The following is a 19,530-nucleotide window of genomic DNA, read 5'->3' on the forward strand; positions in this document are numbered from 1 at the left end:
AAGCAGGACCAAAAAACTCCTCTGCAAACTCCGACTGACGTCTAAGCATCCGTCGGTTGAAAGAAGCACAGGCTAAACAAGCTGATACGTCGTGGTCCGGGCCTAAACAAGGAAGGCAGTAAGAGTGGAAATCCTTATGAGGTATTTGTTTCCCACAAGTTAAACAATTATTTACTTTGTCTGACATCGGCTGAGGCAAGAAAGAGTCCCCAACGGGGTACTTAGCTTTTTAGAAGTCTTCGGTAGTAGAAATCTCTGGATCTGACCGACCGGCACTTGTGAACAGCTTCTGCTTCGGGCACCGCGCGGCAAGAAAGACTGAGGAAAATGGCGTCGGCTGATGCCTTTATACCACAGCAGCTATGACGTCAGGTGAAGTGCGACATCAGCCGAGGCCAGACCCAGACTTTGGAATCCGGCCGACCGAAGGGCTGCCTGAGGCAGGACAACCCATATGTTAGGACTGCAGATGCATCCTCGAAGGACATCAAAGGAGTCATGACATGTATTGTTTTTAAACACGTATTCCGATTCCCAGTAAGCCATGACCAGATTTGTGGCGCTAGCTCAGCACGGTGACCCCATTGCTACCCCTACTTTTTGCAGAAAAAAATGGTCTTGGAACATAAAATAATTGTTAGACAGTACCAGATCAATAAGTTCCACGACCAAACTAATTTCCGCGGCTGTAGCGTTGTGTTTCTTTAACATAAGTGCTACCCATTCAATAGCTACCTCATGGGGGATACAAGTATAGAGGTCTCTTACGTCAATAGTGAGAAAATGAAAGTTCACATTGAAGTCTAAGGTATCAATCTTTTTCAAGAATGACCATGAATCTTTACATATTTGGGTCTCATGGCATAAGAACTTTTGTAAAATGGCATCTACCACTTTAGCACACGAGTATGTTGGTGAACCTCTGCTATCCACTAGTGGTCTAGGATTTCCAATACACTTATGGAACTTGGGGATGCCAAATATACATGGATATCTAGGGTACAAAGTTGTCAAGTAATTATAGATCTTCTCGTCGATTCTACCTTCAATAAATAAGTCTTCTATACAGTTCTTGATTGAACTATAAGCCTTATTTACCTCTGAACGTGAACTAGTAGTGTATGCATCGGTATTCAGCAATGCATTCATACGTTGCTGATAGTCTAAATCATTAAATACCACCAGCCCTCCACCTTTGTCAGGTTTACAAAAATGCAGTCCTTGTGACTTAATGAATTGTAAATATTCGCGTTCATCCCTATTAGTGTTGTTAACAGCTCTATGTTTAAACCCGACCTTTATGGCATGCCTAATATCCAGTTCACAAAGCTTCTCAAACAAGTCCAATACAGGGTGCAATGGGGGATTATACATACTAGGAATGTAGAAATTGTCAGGGTTACCAGTATTCAATATGTCACCCATAATTAAGTTAAAATTCAACTTCCTAGTGTATGTTTTAATGTCCACAATAGGTCAAACCTTTAGACAGAAAGTCAACAATGTCCGTGCTAAACTCTATAGCAGTGAAATTATAGAGCTTAAAGTCCCCTGATTTATTCAAGATAATCTCCGGATGTTGTTGACCAACTTGGTTGACAGTAATTGTATGACAGTCATAATGAGAAGCCCGATTGTCATGCGATACAGTTTCATGATGGCAGCCAGGAGCAACATCGTTTGAAAGAGGTAGAAAAGTTGGTAAATCAGACTGGTCACGGGCAATTAGGTCTTGTTTTTGTTGAATTTCTGCTTGCCCTTGGATTGGGTCTGTTGATAGTTCCTTTCTTTGGACCTGGCCCCTGAATAGGGGCCCTGCCGAAAATTCTCCTGCTGGTGAGAGTTGTTTTGGCCCAGATGGCCACTCTGTAGTCTTAACGGTACAACTTATAAATTGAAAGGCAGATTCAACTGTAATTTGTCTTTTGTAGTTTACTTGGCTAGGTGTACATTCTGCCCTGCTTTCTATATAGGAAAGACGGAGCGGAGGCACTGTGACAGAATTTATGAACACCAATATGCTATGAAGAAATGTAAACTGGAGAATGCGCTAGCTAAGCACACTATTTCTAATAAAGAACATGCTTTTAAATTTATTAGCATTGATCAAGCCAAGTATGACAGTAGGGGTGGCCCTAGACCACTCAAACTTAAAGAACTTGAATTAGCCTGGCAAGTGAGGCTGAATGCCTACAATTTTCCTGGGTTGAATGACTCATGCTCAATTAGTAGCATTTTCAAACTAAAGAGCTTGCAGAGATGAATCACATTTTGTTAAAAACATATATTATTTCTGTCAATTGTTGGGTTATACAAAATAACGTTTAATGTTTTTACTTTTGTATATTGTGGTCACTGTCGTAGACATGTTTACATACTTTAATGTGTTTATATACTTTAATGTTGTTTTATTACTGGTTATCAGCAGTTGTCACTTTAATTTTAAAGTGTGTTTGCTTAAGTAGAACAAAGTGATGCAATTGGTAAATGCTGATCACCTGTCTTACTTATAAGGATGTTTTTTTTTTATTGCTGTAACTGTTTCTGAAGAAGTTTGCTATCAGGCTGACGAAAAGCACTTTAAACAGTGGAATAAATAGTGTTATTTGACTCTCCTCGGACTGTGTTGCTGGTTTTTCGAACCTGTTTATGGATTTATTTTGTCTTCATATAATCTTAGGAAATATGCCCAGTGACTTGAGTGCATGAGTGATCTGGTTGATCCTGGTCCTGATAGACAACTGACCATGACATTTTCCTTATTCAGTCTGCTGCCTGGGATATCAGTGTGTCTCACAATGGAGTCTCTTATGCCTAAACTATTGGGCTATGTGGTGGCTTACCTTATGGGTTTTGAAGGTGAGGTGTAGTTTTGGTGGAGTGCTTTTGAAGATGCTGAGGATAACTGTGTAAGTCAAATGTCTGGGAGTCCCTGGGGTTTAGGAATATTACCAAGTGCTTCAGCATATGTGGTTCTGACTGGGTCTGATCTATACTGTATGCAGTGGGTTTAGGCTGTGCATTTTGGACAAAGCTGTTGATATTATGTGCACCTGAGAGCTTTGTCTCCAGTGATATTGTGTAAGTACATCTTTCACATCCCTTATCAGTCTGTTTGAAAATTAGCTGGCTGCCAGTAAACATAAGGTAAACATAAGGCAATTGATACATTTTTCAGGATTCCCATGTCCACCAAGATGACCACAGAGATAGCAGGTACGTTCATGTCGACAGTTTCTGGCCCTATTTGTGTGGTCACTAAGTTTTTGCAGGAGTGAAGAGTAATAACGGGATTATCTACTTCTAAGCATATGGGGCACGGCAACTTCCTTTTAATTGAGTCATAACTGAATATATTGACCATTAAGTCATAACTGAATAACTTGACCACTGACAAAGAAGCTGGTAAACATATTATATATCACTTTATGCATCTTCAGTCATGGTAATGAAGAGCAAAAATTAAGATCTAAAGTAATTTTATTATATATAATGTGTTCTTCATGCCAGCAGTCCTTAAGCTGTTAGAACTCTCCCTATAATAACTGACTTCACATATATACTAACCTCTTTCATTCTGTCATAGTGTCGGTCTTGATCAAATGATGTTGTACGCAACTCAGCAAGTAAACTCTTGTGTTCTATAATGATGTGATCTTTCTTTCTTTCTAAATGAGTTTTCTGCAAAGCAAGGGCAGAGGCGGGTACATGGTTACGGAAATACAAATGAAGCAGGCATACAACACAACACATAGCAAACCAGCTTTTATCATTGCACTAACAAAGGTCACCTCTGTTTACCTTAACATGTCAAGTGCCTCCTATATGGAAGTATGAGTCACCTCTCCAGGAGGAAATTATTATTCTCACTAAAGGTGCAGACAATATGTTCTCACACTGTGCCATGCTGCCTTCCAAAGATGCCCCAACGTGAGTTCTCTGATATTTATCGTAGATAACTGTGTGTTTTTAATGTACATCTGTTTAGGAAGTACAACATAAATTGCTTAAGTATTTTTACTCAAAGAAATTTTTATTACAATTTTTTCCATATCTTCAAATAGATTGAACCATAAATAGTGAAACATAAAAATAATATAATCAACTAGTCAACTATTTGCAAAAGAAACTATATACAATTGCCTAAGTATACAATCTATAACATAATGTTTCCATATACAATATGCAGTTTGTATTAAGATGGTGTGCTGACTAATCAGTTCAATTTGTTTTGTTCAATATTTCGTCAGCTTTCTGCCAATAACTGATGTATGATGTTGTCTTATCAGTTCTTTTCTTTATGGTTGCTACTTCCATTCCAGACACGAAGACTGTGATTTTCTTGAAATCTTGAAATGTTGGTGGTGCTTTATTCTTTCAGTAAGTTGTTATGGCTTTACATGCAGTAGCAAGCAATGTCCACAGTAAAGGATATTTTACTTTTGAGGCACATTGTGGCATAGGAACATTAAACAAAGCTAATGACATGATTAACTGAAAAGAATCATTAAAATTTCATTATTTGTTTTTTAAGAACACAGGTGCCAACTTCCAAGTTCACAAACAAAGACGTCAGTAGGAAAAACCACTTTAATATGACCAGCAAAGCTTTCGGATATAATCCTTTATCAATACTAAAATACAAGAGTACATACTCTGTATATATAGGTCCAGAGAGTCATATGACCGACAGCCAAAAGTCACATGACCTATATCTTTAAAACAAAATACATAAAAAAAGATCATAAAAAATAAAAATGCAAATATCAACTGCATATTCAATAGATATAAAAAATGTTTATATCAGTATACAACTAACATTTAATACCATATATACAATTATGTATCACAACCTAGTCCTGCTAAGCTTAACTAATATTGGTTTGATACTAATCATGCTGTTTAGACCAGGAGTAGAATCACTGGCCAATCTCAATATCCACCCATACTCTTTAATTTCTAGAGCATTATTGATATCCCCACCCCTAATGGAAGGTTGAACACAATCTATGGCCCTGAACGTAAAAGTGTGCTGCTGCCCACATTCTAAAATATGTTTGTATAGGGCATTTCTATCTACACATCTCCTAATATCTGATTTGTGTTCTGTGATCCTTTCCTTAAATTTTCGTGTAGTTTTACCTACATAAAAGGAATTGCAGGCCACACAGGTAGCTAGGTACACCAAGTGAGTAGTTGTACAAGTTGCTGATATCCTATTTACAGGATGTACAGAAAAGTCACTTTCTTCACAAATAATGTTCTCACAACAGGAACAATTATAACATTTATATGTACCAGGACTACAGGAAACAGATTTGTAAATATTAATAGGAAAATCCTTGTAGCATAATACACTCTTAAGAATTCTCATATTTTTGTAAGCGAAATAAGGTCTAGTACCTAGAATTGCTTTCAACTCATCAGAAGCCATTAGGACTAACCAGTTCTTACATATAATTTGTTTAATTAAAGGTGTTTTCAAACTATAAGAGGTTACATATCTTACCAACGTTTCTTGTAGGGTGGATTTATCATTATCCCTCACATTCATAGAACATCCGGAAAAGATTGGCTCTAATGTTGTCTCCCTGTCTTCCAACAATTTCCTTTTTTCATTTGATAATAACTTATCGCCATATCCACTAAAAACAAAATCTGCCAACATTTCATCCAACTGTTTGTCAAAACAGTGGTTATCAGTATTGAACCTACTAAGCCTACATAGCTGGGATCTTACTGTACTTCTAAAAGTATGGGGTGCGTGCATGCTGCTAGCATGGGTATATCTGCCTGCACAAACATCCCTCCTGTGTAGACTTGTATGTATAATACCCCTCTTAATGGTCAAATTGATATCTAGAAAGGTAATATTGGTTTCTGAACAACACATTTTAAATTTCAAGAAAGATGATAATGAGTTTAGATGTGACACAGACTCATTTAGTTCTAACAGTGTACCCTCCCACAATAGGAAGCAATTATCAACAAAACGTTGGAAAAATTTAATATTACCTCTATATGGGTTAGTGTCACAAAACAGGTGTTTCCTTTCCCACTGATAGAGTACTAAATTTGCGTAGGTGTTGGCTACAGAAGTACCCATAGCCACACCTGTTAGCTGTAAGTACAAAGAGTTGTCAAAAAGAAAGACATTGTTCCTTAGTACAACATCCATAAGGCTACACATACTTTCAATTTTTCCGAAATTAAGATCAGGGCAAGATATTAAAAACTCTCTTAACAGCTCAATTCCTGCATCAATCGGAATAACCGTAAATAAAGAAACAATGTTAAGTGTGATTAGATAATATTTTTTTGTTAATCAAGTCTGCCTTTCCCATATTGTACCAAGCCTTTAACTTATATACAAAGTCTATGGTATCACGTAAGATGGACTCACATTTATTGAGGTATGGTTGGAGTTGTGCATGTAAGTATACAGATATGGGTTCAGTCACCCAACCAGCACCCGAGACAATAGGTCTCATGGGTGGATCTTTTAGTGACTTGTGAAACTTTGGGATGCCGTATAATTCTTTCAGTAAGTTGTTATGGCTTTACATGCAGTAGCAAGCAATGTTCACAGTAAAGGATACTTTACTTTTGGGGCACATTGTGGCATAGGAACATTAAACAAAGCTAATGACATGATTAACTGAAAAGAATCATTAAAATTTCATTATTTGTTTTTTAACATGCGGTTATTTCCATGAATATATAGATCTAACTCGGGCTATAATGATGATGTTTGATACCAAAACATTATTCAAGTTAACTTCATTTGGAAGAAAAGACATTAGCAAACAGATTTCTCTTAGAATGGCTGTCAGTCACTTGATGTGTGCCATGCAGACTGGGTCCCTGTTCTCTCAACAGATTACTTTTTTCTTCATCACACACACACACACACACACACACACACACACACACACACACACACACACACACACACACACACACGCACACATACACATTACCTAAACAAGGACTTTGCCACACCCAACAAATAAAAATAACTTGCCTCTATACAATGTGCAAGAAACAGGAAGGATTTGTAAAGTCAGTAATTGACAGCCTTTAGTGACAATACACCACTCAACCTCTTAGAACAAGAATTATAGACAAAGTCTGAAATAATGGGGGATAAGCAGAGGTCCAAAGTCAGCGACAGGTTTTAAATATTTTTCTTATAAACTTTTAAAGTTTTTTTTCATTACCATGTATTTTTCTGAAGGATATGAAGTCTGAAATTCAAGTGTCTGCCATCTACTGACTTCAATTTTCAATGATTTGCCAGAAAACTACAAATTGTATAAGGAACCGATCAAAATGTGATGCAAAAATTTAGATATCGCATGAAATTCTAGACAGCTGAGCAGCACAAGTGGCAATAATATGAGCTGCACCTGGTGCAGATCTCCATTTTTGTTCCAAGCTTAGGTGATAATGTCTATTGTTTTATTTACTGTACTGCATAACAACTGGAAGTGTAAGTGCACCGATTTACAGACACAGAACACTGGCATAAAGGCAATGAACTGCACCTTAACAAAGCTTGCATGTTACTCAGATCATGGTTACTTAGTAACTCATAAAATAGCATGCAGTGGTGCATTTGGCATTCTGAAAAAAAAATGAGGTCTTGCATTAATAGAGGTGAATACCCACAGGGTTAGGACTGAGAGCTTGGGCATGTCTGTAACTAGTGGAACTTTACCGCTAGTCAGGAGAAAGCAAAGGAGAAATGTTCATAGATTCATAGGACGATACTACGCTACTGGCCCAGCGGCCCTTTTAAGCCTAGCCAAGAATTTCACCCATGTTCTCACAAAGTCAGTACCTGTTTTCCCTGTCCAACAGGGACACAGGTGTGATCCAAGGGATATATTTTCTGTTTCCAATCCAGTCGTCCAGGTTCTTCTTAAAGAGGGCTAGTGAGGTACTCTGCTTGACATGGAGAGGGAGTCTATTCCACAGATGGGAGAGTCATTGGGACACAAATCTATCCTGCCATCAAGTTCTAATAATGTCACAGATCAGGTTGAGACATTGCATGTGGATTGCGTGAGTGGAGTTTGACTTACGGATATGCAGCAACTCCATCAAGGCTGTGTCTGAGATGGCCTTGTATGCCAGACACAGGTCACCACTGTGCAGTCTGTACAAGACACAGTAGAGGGACAGGGCTTTTAGTCTATCTGTATATGATATGTGTTTGAGACACTGGATTTTCCTGGTCAGGAACCTCTGTGGTCTCTCCAGCTGCTGCATGTGCTTGGCAAGGTACATGCTGAAGTGGGCATTGTACTCGATAATGGGTCTGATAAGGGAGGAGTACAAGGATGTTATGACCTCCTTGTTCCTGGATGAAATACACTTACTTATGAAATGGGCCATGTAGAAAGCTTTCTGTATAACAGAGGCAACATGGTGGTCAAAAGTCAGGTTGCTATAAACCTGGGTGCCCAAGTCCCTCACAACTGATTGCATGCTTAGTACATTGTTATTAATGTGATAATTAGTGGGGACACCATTTTCCCCAAAGGAGATGATGCATTTCTTGGAATTCAGTTTGAAGCCATGCTTCTGGCACCAGTCATTAATTTGATTAAGGCCCTCTTGGAGGATGTTCACATCACTAGGGGAATTTATGACAGTGCCCAGCTTGCAGTCATCTGCAAACTTGGTCAGCCACAGACCACTGGTTTTGGCTTGCACCTCAGAAAAGTATGTCCCAAACAGTAGAGGGCCCAAGACCGATCCTTGGGGTATGCCGCTTGTTACAGGTCTACTACTAGAGGTGGCTTCCCCTATTTTGACTGAGTGGGTTCTATCAGTGAACCAGTTAGCTGCCCATCTGCTAACATATGGGTTGATGCCTAACTAGGAGCGTTTATCTATTATGCCCGAGTGGGGAATAGTGTTGAAGGCTTTGGCTAGGTCAAGTTAGGTGGTGTGCACTGCCTTGCCCTCATCCATGGCTTTGATGACTGTTTCGAAGAAGGCGGACAAGTTTAACAGGAATGATCTCCCTTTGACAAAACTGACCTATGTGGAATCATGCGTTTGAAGGTTGCCAATGTCCTTGTTTATAAGGTCCATGGTAATGCATTCCATGGCCTTGCAGATCAGGCTAGTTAGGCTGATGGGCCTATAATTGCCTGGTTCAGTGGATGCTCTACCTTTGTACAGAGGTATGATAGTGGCTGTCCTCTATTCTGCTGGGATGAAGCTGGTGCACATGCTTTGGTTGAATAGGGTGTCTAGTGGTGCTGAGAGCTCTTGCCTGAGTTCATGTAGGACACAGCCAGGGATGTTGTCGAGTCCCATGGAGGCTGTATTTTATGCCTTTGCAAGGGCAATAATAACCTGCTCCCTGGTGATGGGGAGGGGCAGGTGTTAGATTTTATTAATATAATGCTGAAATTAATTATGTTGTAAATATGCTGAAAGAAAAAGCTTGCTTAAATGCAGAAACAGAGTTTAGTAATATGTGATCAGCAGTCATACTAAATGACCATGGCTTGGAAAATAAGGAACCTGCTGAATGGACATTTTTCCCTTACAGACTTAAAAACAGGATGTATGCAAGAGCAAAAATGTAAAATCTGCTTTTAAAGAATGTGTTTCCTCAAAAATATGTTTTTCTGCATGGAAAACAGGACATGGCACAAGAACAGATGTTTTTATACAAAGATTCAAATAAAATACAGGATGTTCACACTGTCAGAAAAGCTGATCTCTTACAATGTGTTTCCTCAAAAATATGTTTTTCTGCATGGAAAACAGGATATGCTTATCAGCATTGGCACAAGAACAGATGTTCTTATACAAAGATCCAAATAGAATACAGGACAATGTGTTTCCTCAAAAACATGTTTTTCTGCATGGACAACAGGACACTGTTACAGGATGTTCACACTGTCAGAAAAGATGGTCTCTTACAAGACATTGTTAAACAAGGAAGCTTAGTATTGTTTCTACAGGATGAGCAATTCTCCAAAATAGAATATCAAGAGGAAATGTATATGTTTATGCATGACTAAAACTGTATATAAAGAGCTGTATAAATCCAGTTATGTTAGAGGTATGGTAGGGACTCATTTGTCCTAAGGTAAATGTTATATCTCTCACATCATCTGTACTATATGAGAAGTAAAGTTGGAACAGTACTTTTAAGCTGCAACATTGTTCCGTTTGGTTTATTATAAAAAGTTATTTGTTACTGCTCTCTAAAGTTGATGCTGCAAATCTATCCTGCCATCAAGTTCTAATAATGTCACAGATCAGGTTGAGACATTGCATGTGGATTGCGTGAGTGGAGTTTGACTTACGGATATGCAGCAACTCCATCAAGGCTGTGTCTGAGATGGCCTTGTATGCCAGACACAGGTCACCACTGTGCAGTCTGTACAAGACTCAGTAGAGGGACAGGGCTTTTAGTCTATCTGTATATGATATGTGTTTGAGACACTGGATTTTCCTGGTCAGGAACCTCTGTGGTCTCTCCAGCTGCTGCATGTGCTTGGCAAGGTACATGCTGAAGTGGGCATTGTACTCGATAATGGGTCTGATAAGGGAGGAGTACAAGGATGTTATGACCTCCTTGTTCCTGGATGAAATACACTTACTTATGAAATGGGCCATGTAGAAAGCTTTCTGTATAACAGAGGCAACATGGTGGTCAAAAGTCAGGTTGCTATAAACCTGGGTCCCACACAACTGATTGCATGCTTAGTACATTGTTATTAATGTGATAATTAGTGGGGACACCATTTTCCCCAAAGGAGATGATGCATTTCTTGGAATTCAGTTTGAAGCCATGCTTCTGGCACCAGTCATTAATTTGATTAAGGCCCTCTTGGAGGATGTTCACATCACTAGGGGAATTTATGACAGTGCCCAGCTTGCAGTCATCTGCAAACTTGGTCAGCCACAGACCACTGGTTTTGGCTTGCACCTCAGAAAAGTATGTCCCAAACAGTAGAGGGCCCAAGACCAATCCTTGGGGTATGCCGCTTGTTACAGGTCTACTACTAGAGGTGGCTTCCCCTATTTTGACTGAGTGGGTTCTATCAGTGAACCAGTTAGCTGCCCATCTGCTAACATATGGGTTGATGCCTAACTAGGAGCGTTTATCTATTATGCCCGAGTGGGGAATAGTGTTGAAGGCTTTGGCTAGGTCAAGTTAGGTGGTGTGCACTGCCTTGCCCTCATCCATGCCTTTGATGACTGTTTCGAAGAAGGCGGACAAGTTTAACAGGAATGATCTCCCTTTGACAAAACTGACCTATGTGGAATCATGCGTTTGAAGGTTGCCAATGTCCTTGTTTATAAGGTCCATGGTAATGCATTCCATGGCCTTGCAGATCAGGCTAGTTAGGCTGATGGGCCTATAATTGCCTGGTTCAGTGGATGCTCTACCTTTGTACAGAGGTATGATAGTGGCTGTCCTCTATTCTGCTGGGATGAAGCTGGTGCACATGCTTTGGTTGAATAGGGTGTCTAGTGGTGCTGAGAGCTCTTGCCTGAGTTCATGTAGGACACAGCCAGGGATGTTGTCGAGTCCCATGGAGGCTGTATTTTATGCCTTTGCAAGGGCAATAATAACCTGCTCCTGGTGATGGGGAGGGGCAGGTGTTAGATTTTATTAATATAATGCTGAAATTAATTATGTTGTAAATATGCTGAAAGAAAAAGCTTGCTTAAATGCAGAAACAGAGTTTAGTAATATGTGATCAGCAGTCATACTAAATGACCATGGCTTGGAAAATAAGGAACCTGCTGAATGGACATTTTCCCTTACAGACTTAAAAACAGGATGTATGCAAGAGCAAAAATGTAAAATCTGCTTTTAAAGAATGTGTTTCCTCAAAAATATGTTTTTCTGCATGGAAAACAGGACATGGCACAAGAACAGATGTTTTTATACAAAGATTCAAATAAAATACAGGATGTTCACACTGTCAGAAAAGCTGATCTCTTACAATGTGTTTCCTCAAAAATATGTTTTTCTGCATGGAAAACAGGATATGCTTATCAGCATTGGCACAAGAACAGATGTTCTTATACAAAGATCCAAATAGAATACAGGACAATGTGTTTCCTCAAAAACATGTTTTTCTGCATGGACAACAGGACACTGTTACAGGATGTTCACACTGTCAGAAAAGATGGTCTCTTACAAGACATTGTTAAACAAGGAAGCTTAGTATTGTTTCTACAGGATGAGCAATTCTCCAAAATAGAATATCAAGAGGAAATGTATATGTTTATGCATGACTAAAACTGTATATAAAGAGCTGTATAAATCCAGTTATGTTAGAGGTATGGTAGGGACTCATTTGTCCTAAGGTAAATGTTATATCTCTCACATCATCTGTACTATATGAGAAGTAAAGTTGGAACAGTACTTTTAAGCTGCAACGTTGTTCCGTTTGGTTTATTATAAAAAGTTATTTGTTACTGCTCTCTAAAGTTGATGCTGCAAAGTATATTCTCTCATCAGTGTATATTCTGCAAGTTTCTGTATGCAACAGACTGTGAATGCAAATATAACCAGACTTTGAATTTTAGCAGAATCCAGCCAGCAAGACTGAGTGTCTTAAGAACACTTCAAATCCATCACACCAAGCAGTAAGCAGCTCAATGTAATTTTTCAGCAGGTGCTGGGAATGTCCTGGTTTACTGATGGGGGTGACAGGAGGGTGAAGGTTTCACTGAACTTGTCTGCTAGCAGGTTGGCTATATCTATGGCGTTTGTGTATGTGGTATTCTTGACCACCAGTTCAGAGCAGATTTGGGAGTTACCTTTGAGATTGCGGACATATGCAAAGAAGGCCTAGTGATTGTCCTTAGTGGATGTGGCCAATTTGGATTAGAGGATTTCACCAGTGACCTTATTTGCTTGTTAAGACAAAAGAGATATTGTTTCCAACTTGGCACCAGCTTCTTCTTGGTCCTGGATAGCAATTATTTCCTTTTAGTATAGAGTCTGTTTATTGCTGCTGTCCACCAGACAGGTTTACTCTTCCTTGAGGAAGATGATTTGGTCCTGTCAGGTATTGCTGAGTCCATGCAGCTATATAGGTGCTAATATAGTTTTTTTGGTATAGGCTTGGACATTAATACTTGTTCTAACTGAAGGGATGGTGGCTGGGAAGCTGCTTATACCTGCTCTCAGGAGGTTGTAGTCAGCTTAGAAATGTTTTTTTGTTCGACCAAGACAAGGGGGAGGGGGGGGCTCAGGGGAGATGGTGACTTTGAAAGTGATTGCTTTATGGTCCGATTTTACCAAGGAGGATGACACTGTAGGGGTGCTATAGTGACTACTCATGTTGGTTACTACCTGGTCCAGCATATTTTCATCTCTGTGGGGGAGTCGACCAGCTGATCCAATACACTGGCATTGATGGAGTCAAGAAATCTCTGGACATTCATGTTTGAGCTTGAATAGGTCTTCCACTCTGTGGTTGGGTACTTAAAGTCACCCAAGGTCAGGGTATAAGGTTGAATCTTGATGGATTCAAGTAAGTCCAGATAGGTGGAGTGAGCCTCCTGAGTCATGGTTGGGGGTCTGTAGCTAGCGATGATTCGAATAGGTGTTTTGTCAACAATTAACTGCACCTGGAGTGTTTCCTGTGTGTCATACTGTTTGTCCAGCCTGGAGGTGTGTATGTCTTTGATAAATATTGAAACTCCACCTCCTTTGGCTTTGTAGCCCTCTGTTTGGGGTCTGAAATTGTGGTAGGACAAGTAACCTGTTAAGGCTAGTCTGCTCTCCGCAGCTTTGAACCAGGTTTCAGTGACTGCACAAATATCAGCATCTTCCAGGGTGAGAAATGCTTGCAAGTAGTGCAGTTTCATGTTAAGACTCCTAGCATTTAGCAGCATGACCTTTAAATTTAATTTAGAAGAATTTTTCATGTTGTTAATTTTGTCCTCATGACTTTGCCTAAGAAAAGGCATTAATGGGGAGTAATGGGGAGTAATGGGGAGGCAACAGCCTTTACCAGAAACCTGAAGCCCAGGGGAGACAGAGGAAGGCCATCCCTGACAAAGCATCGTGGTCTGTCAATCATGTACTCCCAGGTTGTCAGGTACTGGATCTCCCTGGAATGACACCAGAAGCTAAGCCAGTTGTTAAAGTCAATCATTTTCTGTTTGTACTGAGGTATCATTCTAGGTGATGGTAGGACCTGCCTGGGACATATATTCAGTGAGCGAATCATGTCTCTCTTTATATAGTCCAGAGAGCTATGTATCAAGTCATTCACACCAACATGGACTATGACACAGTCATAACAGTACCTGTTGTTGAGAGACTTGAGTGTTTGAGTGATATGGCGGATTCTAGCACCTGACAAGCAACTTACTGTGACTTTTCCCTTGTCTAGCCTGGTGAGGGGCACATCTGTGTGTCTCACGATAGACTCCTATGACTAGTATGTTGGGTTTGTGGCTGGCCTTAGAAGGTCTGACACACAGACATGTGTACTATGTGTGATGCTTGGTGTGATGGGTTGTGATGTGTGTGTGCTTTTGCCTCAGAGGTCTCTTTTGTTTAGGTATGTTTTTGTTGAGAACCTCCACATATGTAGGAATGTACTGTACATGGGTGGTATTAGAGGTTTGTGCAGACAACCTTCTCACTGCCAGACATATTGGCTTGTGATTGAGACAGCAAGGATTCTAGCTTCTTAATGTAATTGCATCTCTCACATATTGTGTTCCTAGGTGGTAGAAGAATAGGGATGTCCATGTACATGAGGTAGTAGCTACACTGTCTCAGGATGCCCATATCAACAAGACTAGCAGGAGAAACCACAGGAAATTGTCCATCCATGGTTGTCAAAATCTGTGGAAGAGAGGTAAAATATGGTAGAGTGGAAACTACCAGAATAGAGTACCTATAGGTGTGTGTAGGGTTGGATAAAATCACATTAGTTGCAAGGGAGGGTGTCAGTTACACAGGGGTGCTGGTAAGGGAAGAAAATGCTACTGGGATACCTCACAATGGGTTAAAACAGCACAGCAGCAGTGCACAATGAGCAAACAAGTGCAACACCTGCAAACACAGGGTTTAAATACCAGAAAAGATGAAAGAATCTAGAAGCTCGAATTACTAGCCAATCCTGCTAGCCCATGCTCTTTCAACCAATCATTTGTGCTAGAGAAAGTCAGGCAGCCCTGTCACTCTCACTATACCAGCATAACATGGCTGCCAGAAACACAGGAAACTCACCAAGCAAAACAACCAGGCGTGGATAACAGCAGGCCTCTGTCCAGGCTATGCTACCTGACTGGAAAATTGAAACCTCACAAAAATACACAGAAATGCACAGCTAGAGCACTCACAAACAGAAAATACAACTCTCAGTATGAAAAAGCAGTTTACAATTAAGTAATTCAATAATAATTCAGTTACAGTAATGAAACACTATCTAGCAATGATAATGCAATTAAAACAGTATAAAACAGTACAAAAATGCAGTAAAACAGTACAAAAAGCTTTATAACAGTGCACAATGTGGTAGATTAGCTGTATAACTTTAGCTGCACAACTATAAGCAATTAGAAGTGTAATTCAATGAAATAAATGTAATAAAAATGTATTCTGTTCTTGGAGCCTCAGGGAATTTCGGCTTTGTCACAGTGATGAAACACCACTCCTCAGCCTGGTAAAAACATCATCTCTTTGGGGAAAAGCAAAACAATAAGCTGCATATGAAAAGAAAATCTTGCCTCACCCATTTTTGTTTCTAAGATCTGGCATGCATTCGCACATACAGCCTCTATGCAACAAATTTATTGAATATGCATTAGTCATATTACCTCTTGATTTAGGATTGGTTACTGTAACTTTAGTGGGGTATTATGTTTCTATTTTATTACACTTTTATTACCCTTTGTTCTTTATTTAACTCAGCACTGTTGTACATTTCTTGTTTTCTGATGAAGTTCCAGGATATTTAAAGAATGAAAGCTCTAAAAACCACCAGTTCATGTGTTGTATTTTTTGTCCATATGCCTTAGATGTTTTTTTTAAGTGTAACATTCTTTATTTACTGTTGTTGTATGTTACTTTTACCTAGAACTTGCTTCCAACAAACAGCAAAAATTAGTTTAACTAAAAACAGAAGGTTTAGAGGATACTACAGACTATGCTTAAGTAAAAATTAAAAGGACATCAATTATTTTGTTGTTCATATCATAATGCTGTCTTTCTACACCAAAGGTGAGTGGGCTACCTGTTGTGCCACTGCCCCAATGTTTCTCATCTCCCCACAGGATTGGTCCGGATTCAGCCATCTTGTCCACCCAAAGACCATAACACTGAGGATGTCAAGAATGAGGAGCAGCCAGACAAAACTGGCTTCCTGGAGTGAGAAGAAAATGAAATGGAGGTATATCCCTCCAGCTGCAATCGAAGTTAACACCACCAATAGCAATCATATGTTGAGGTTATGGTGGCCATTTTGGATTTTGAGTATCAGAGGTATCAATAAGCAGCCGTGGTGCAGCGGTAGCATTGTCGCCTCACAACAAGAGGTTCTCCCATTCGATTCTCGGCTGGAGCGCCTTCTGCGTGGAGTCTGCATGTCCTCTCCGCGGTCAAGTGGCATTCGAAAGACATGCGTGAATGGGCGTGCCTTCACTGAAGGTTGGGCATTGGGCTGGCACCTCAGTACAGTAAAAATCTACTGATAGTCATTAGCAGACCAGAGTTCCGCTGTGGCGACCCCTAACCAGGAAAAGCTGTAAGAAGAAGTATCAGAGGTAACAAAGAGATTGTAATATAAAAATACTAAAAACAACATGCAACTATCATAATTTCCCAGCTTGCAGCAGGAAAAACAAGTTTTTATTAGAAGATGCCTCCTGTGCTCAGATCAGCTACTTAATGTAGCACCTCTCACACTGACCCACACTTCTATGAGGGTAGCTATCAGATATACAGTGATTGACAGAATGGATAGCACCAGAAATAAGAAATAATAATGATATTAGTATCTGAACCTTGTCCATAAGCAACAGGGATAACAGTACTTGAGGGAAAATGAGACTATGCATCGATTGACAACAACGAGTACATATCCCAACATAGTATCTTATTTATTCACTTTTGGTTACCATGGAGTCGCAGCTTGGTCATGGAAGACCTTTTCAGCAGAGGCCCAGGGAAAAAAGCTCCAAAAACAGGAGAAACTCTCACACACACACACACACACACACACACACACACACACACACACACACACACACACACACACACACACATCTTCTAAAATGGTGTGTCTGTACTACAGTAGATTCCACTGCAGCGACCATGACAGCCTTCATCCCATATACTTATGAAATCTCCTGAAAGAAGTTGATGGCAGTGCGGTCTGCTTCCATCACATCTCTGACATCCCACTCTGGCCCACTAATGAAGGAGTCTGAGTTTTCACCAATGACACAGGAGAGGGATGTTCACTTGGAATAAAAATGGAAACACTCAATATTTCCAGATGCACACCTTTCTGCAACAAGCACAATTTCCCTAAGAGTACACAGGGAACACAGTCACCCTGGGGTCTGGATTATCTCCCTGTCTCTCCCCAGGTCCCTAATATGTCTGCCTACTGGCACAGCTGCAAATTCAAGTCATCAGCCATGTGTCCAAGCCAAGTCCTCCACCGCTCTCTATGTGAAACCATTGCTTTGTGTCCCTGCTCCAAGTAGCTGACACACACAGATTTTGAGATTTGATTTTTACACACACACACACACACACACACACCTGGGAAAGGTTGGCACATATTTACCCACTGTGCCCCCTTCTGCCCAGACTATAAGTTAGTTATCCCTGCCACCAGACACTACAAAGACAGCTATCTAAGGCTCTTGCAAGGGTACCCATTTGTTTGTTTGTTTGTGTCTTTCGGCTTTTCCCGGTTAGGGGTCGCCACAGTGGAACTCCGGTCCACTAATGATTGTCAGTAGAGTTTTATGTACTGGACGAAGGAACGAATGGTACCCATTTGTACTGAGTGAAATTAATATTAATACAAATGGTAATGTTGACCAAACAGACAAGCTTCAGGAGTGGCCCCAGTGTCACCAATAGATATAAGCACTCTCAAAGATTAAAATATACTCTAAAGGACCAGCCACATTGAAAAGTTTAATATATTAAATTATAAAATAATACAAGAATACGAAATGATGAAATATCCATTTACAGTAAACACCAGAGTTTCATTTACAGGAAATATTAAAAATAACACAGCTGGAAAGATTCACACAATTACAGAAAAACAATACTTAACTATTTTCACTATATTTTCCTAACTGGTCTACAGAAATACACCTACTTACTTAACAGAGCAAGGCGAGATGAAATAGGTGAGGTATCCTTATATGTCAGGTTCCAAGAAACAGATTGCACTGAGACTTCAGTCTCACCTAATATTGAAACATTATTTCTGTACAGAATGACGTCACATGCATCTTTTCATCTGATGTATAGTTCACAAGCAACCCCCCCCCCCAGGCTAGAAGCTATCAGGATTTATTTCATATGTGTCAATAATACACACACACAGAGCCTTACTGAGACCTGCTGCAACTCCTGGAATCCTGGAAGTCATACAAACCATAAACTACTTCCACTCTTTTTACAGGAGCTAATAAACCATATTTTATACAGGCACTGTGTCTCTAGTTTTGGTTCATAACTGTGAGATAACATATTTATAGCCTAGGCCCAGTAAATTAATGTCTTACTATCTCTCAAAGTCAGGTGGATTGAGGTTAACCTCTTCTCTTACAATATTCTCTATTATAATATATACATTTAATTCAGTTACAGTATAGTCCCATTGTTGGCACATTTTTAACAGAAGCAGCTTTACAAATGCATTTTTCAACACACACACACACATCTGTACAAATCAGCTAGCTACAGACCCCCAACTCAGAATGCCCATTTCACCTATCTGGACTTACTTGAATCAATCAAGATTCAACCCTCTACCCTGATCCTTGGTGATTTTAACTACTCGTCTATAGAGTAGAAGACCTATTCTAGCCCAAACACGAATGCCCAGAGATTCCTCAACTTCTTCAATGCCAATGCATTGGATAAGCTGGTCAACACCCCCATGAGAGGTGAAAATAACCTAGACCTGGTACTAACCAACATGAGTAGCCACTTTAGCACCCCTACACTGTCCTCCTCTTTGGTAAGATCTAACCATAACGTGATCACTTTTAAAGTCATCATCTTCCCTGACCCCCCCCCCCTTTCCAGGGACAAACAAAAAAAATTTTTCCAAAGCTGACTACCACCTCCTGAAAGCAGGTATAAACAGCTTCACTGCCACTGTCCCTTCAGTTGGAACTAGCACTGATGTCCAAGCCTACACCAAAAAGTGATATGAGCACTTACATTGCTGCATGGACTTAGCAATACCTGACAGGACCAAATCATCTTCCTCAAGGAAGAGTAAACCCATCTGTTGGACAGCAGCAATAAAAAGC

At 39.9% G+C, this 19,530-nt stretch overlaps 1 protein-coding gene across 3 annotated transcripts in view; it reads right to left on the reverse strand.

Moving 5' to 3' along the window:
* The window catches only part of LOC122798604 (ubiquitin carboxyl-terminal hydrolase 47-like), a 766,891-nt gene that overhangs the window by 93,939 nt on the left and 653,422 nt on the right, over positions 1 to 19,530 (reverse strand). For all 3 annotated transcript variants that reach the window (XM_044067681.1, XM_044067680.1, XM_044067682.1), the window contains one exon: positions 3,568 to 3,681. In XM_044067681.1, coding sequence (XP_043923616.1) covers positions 3,568 to 3,681 — 114 coding nt within the window. The remainder of the gene's footprint in view (positions 1 to 3,567; positions 3,682 to 19,530) is intronic.

Source organism: Protopterus annectens, chromosome 3.part1 (assembly GCF_019279795.1).
Source record: "Protopterus annectens isolate FY-2018-M chromosome 3.part1, PAN1.0, whole genome shotgun sequence".
Taxonomy (NCBI): Eukaryota; Metazoa; Chordata; order Ceratodontiformes; family Protopteridae; genus Protopterus; species Protopterus annectens.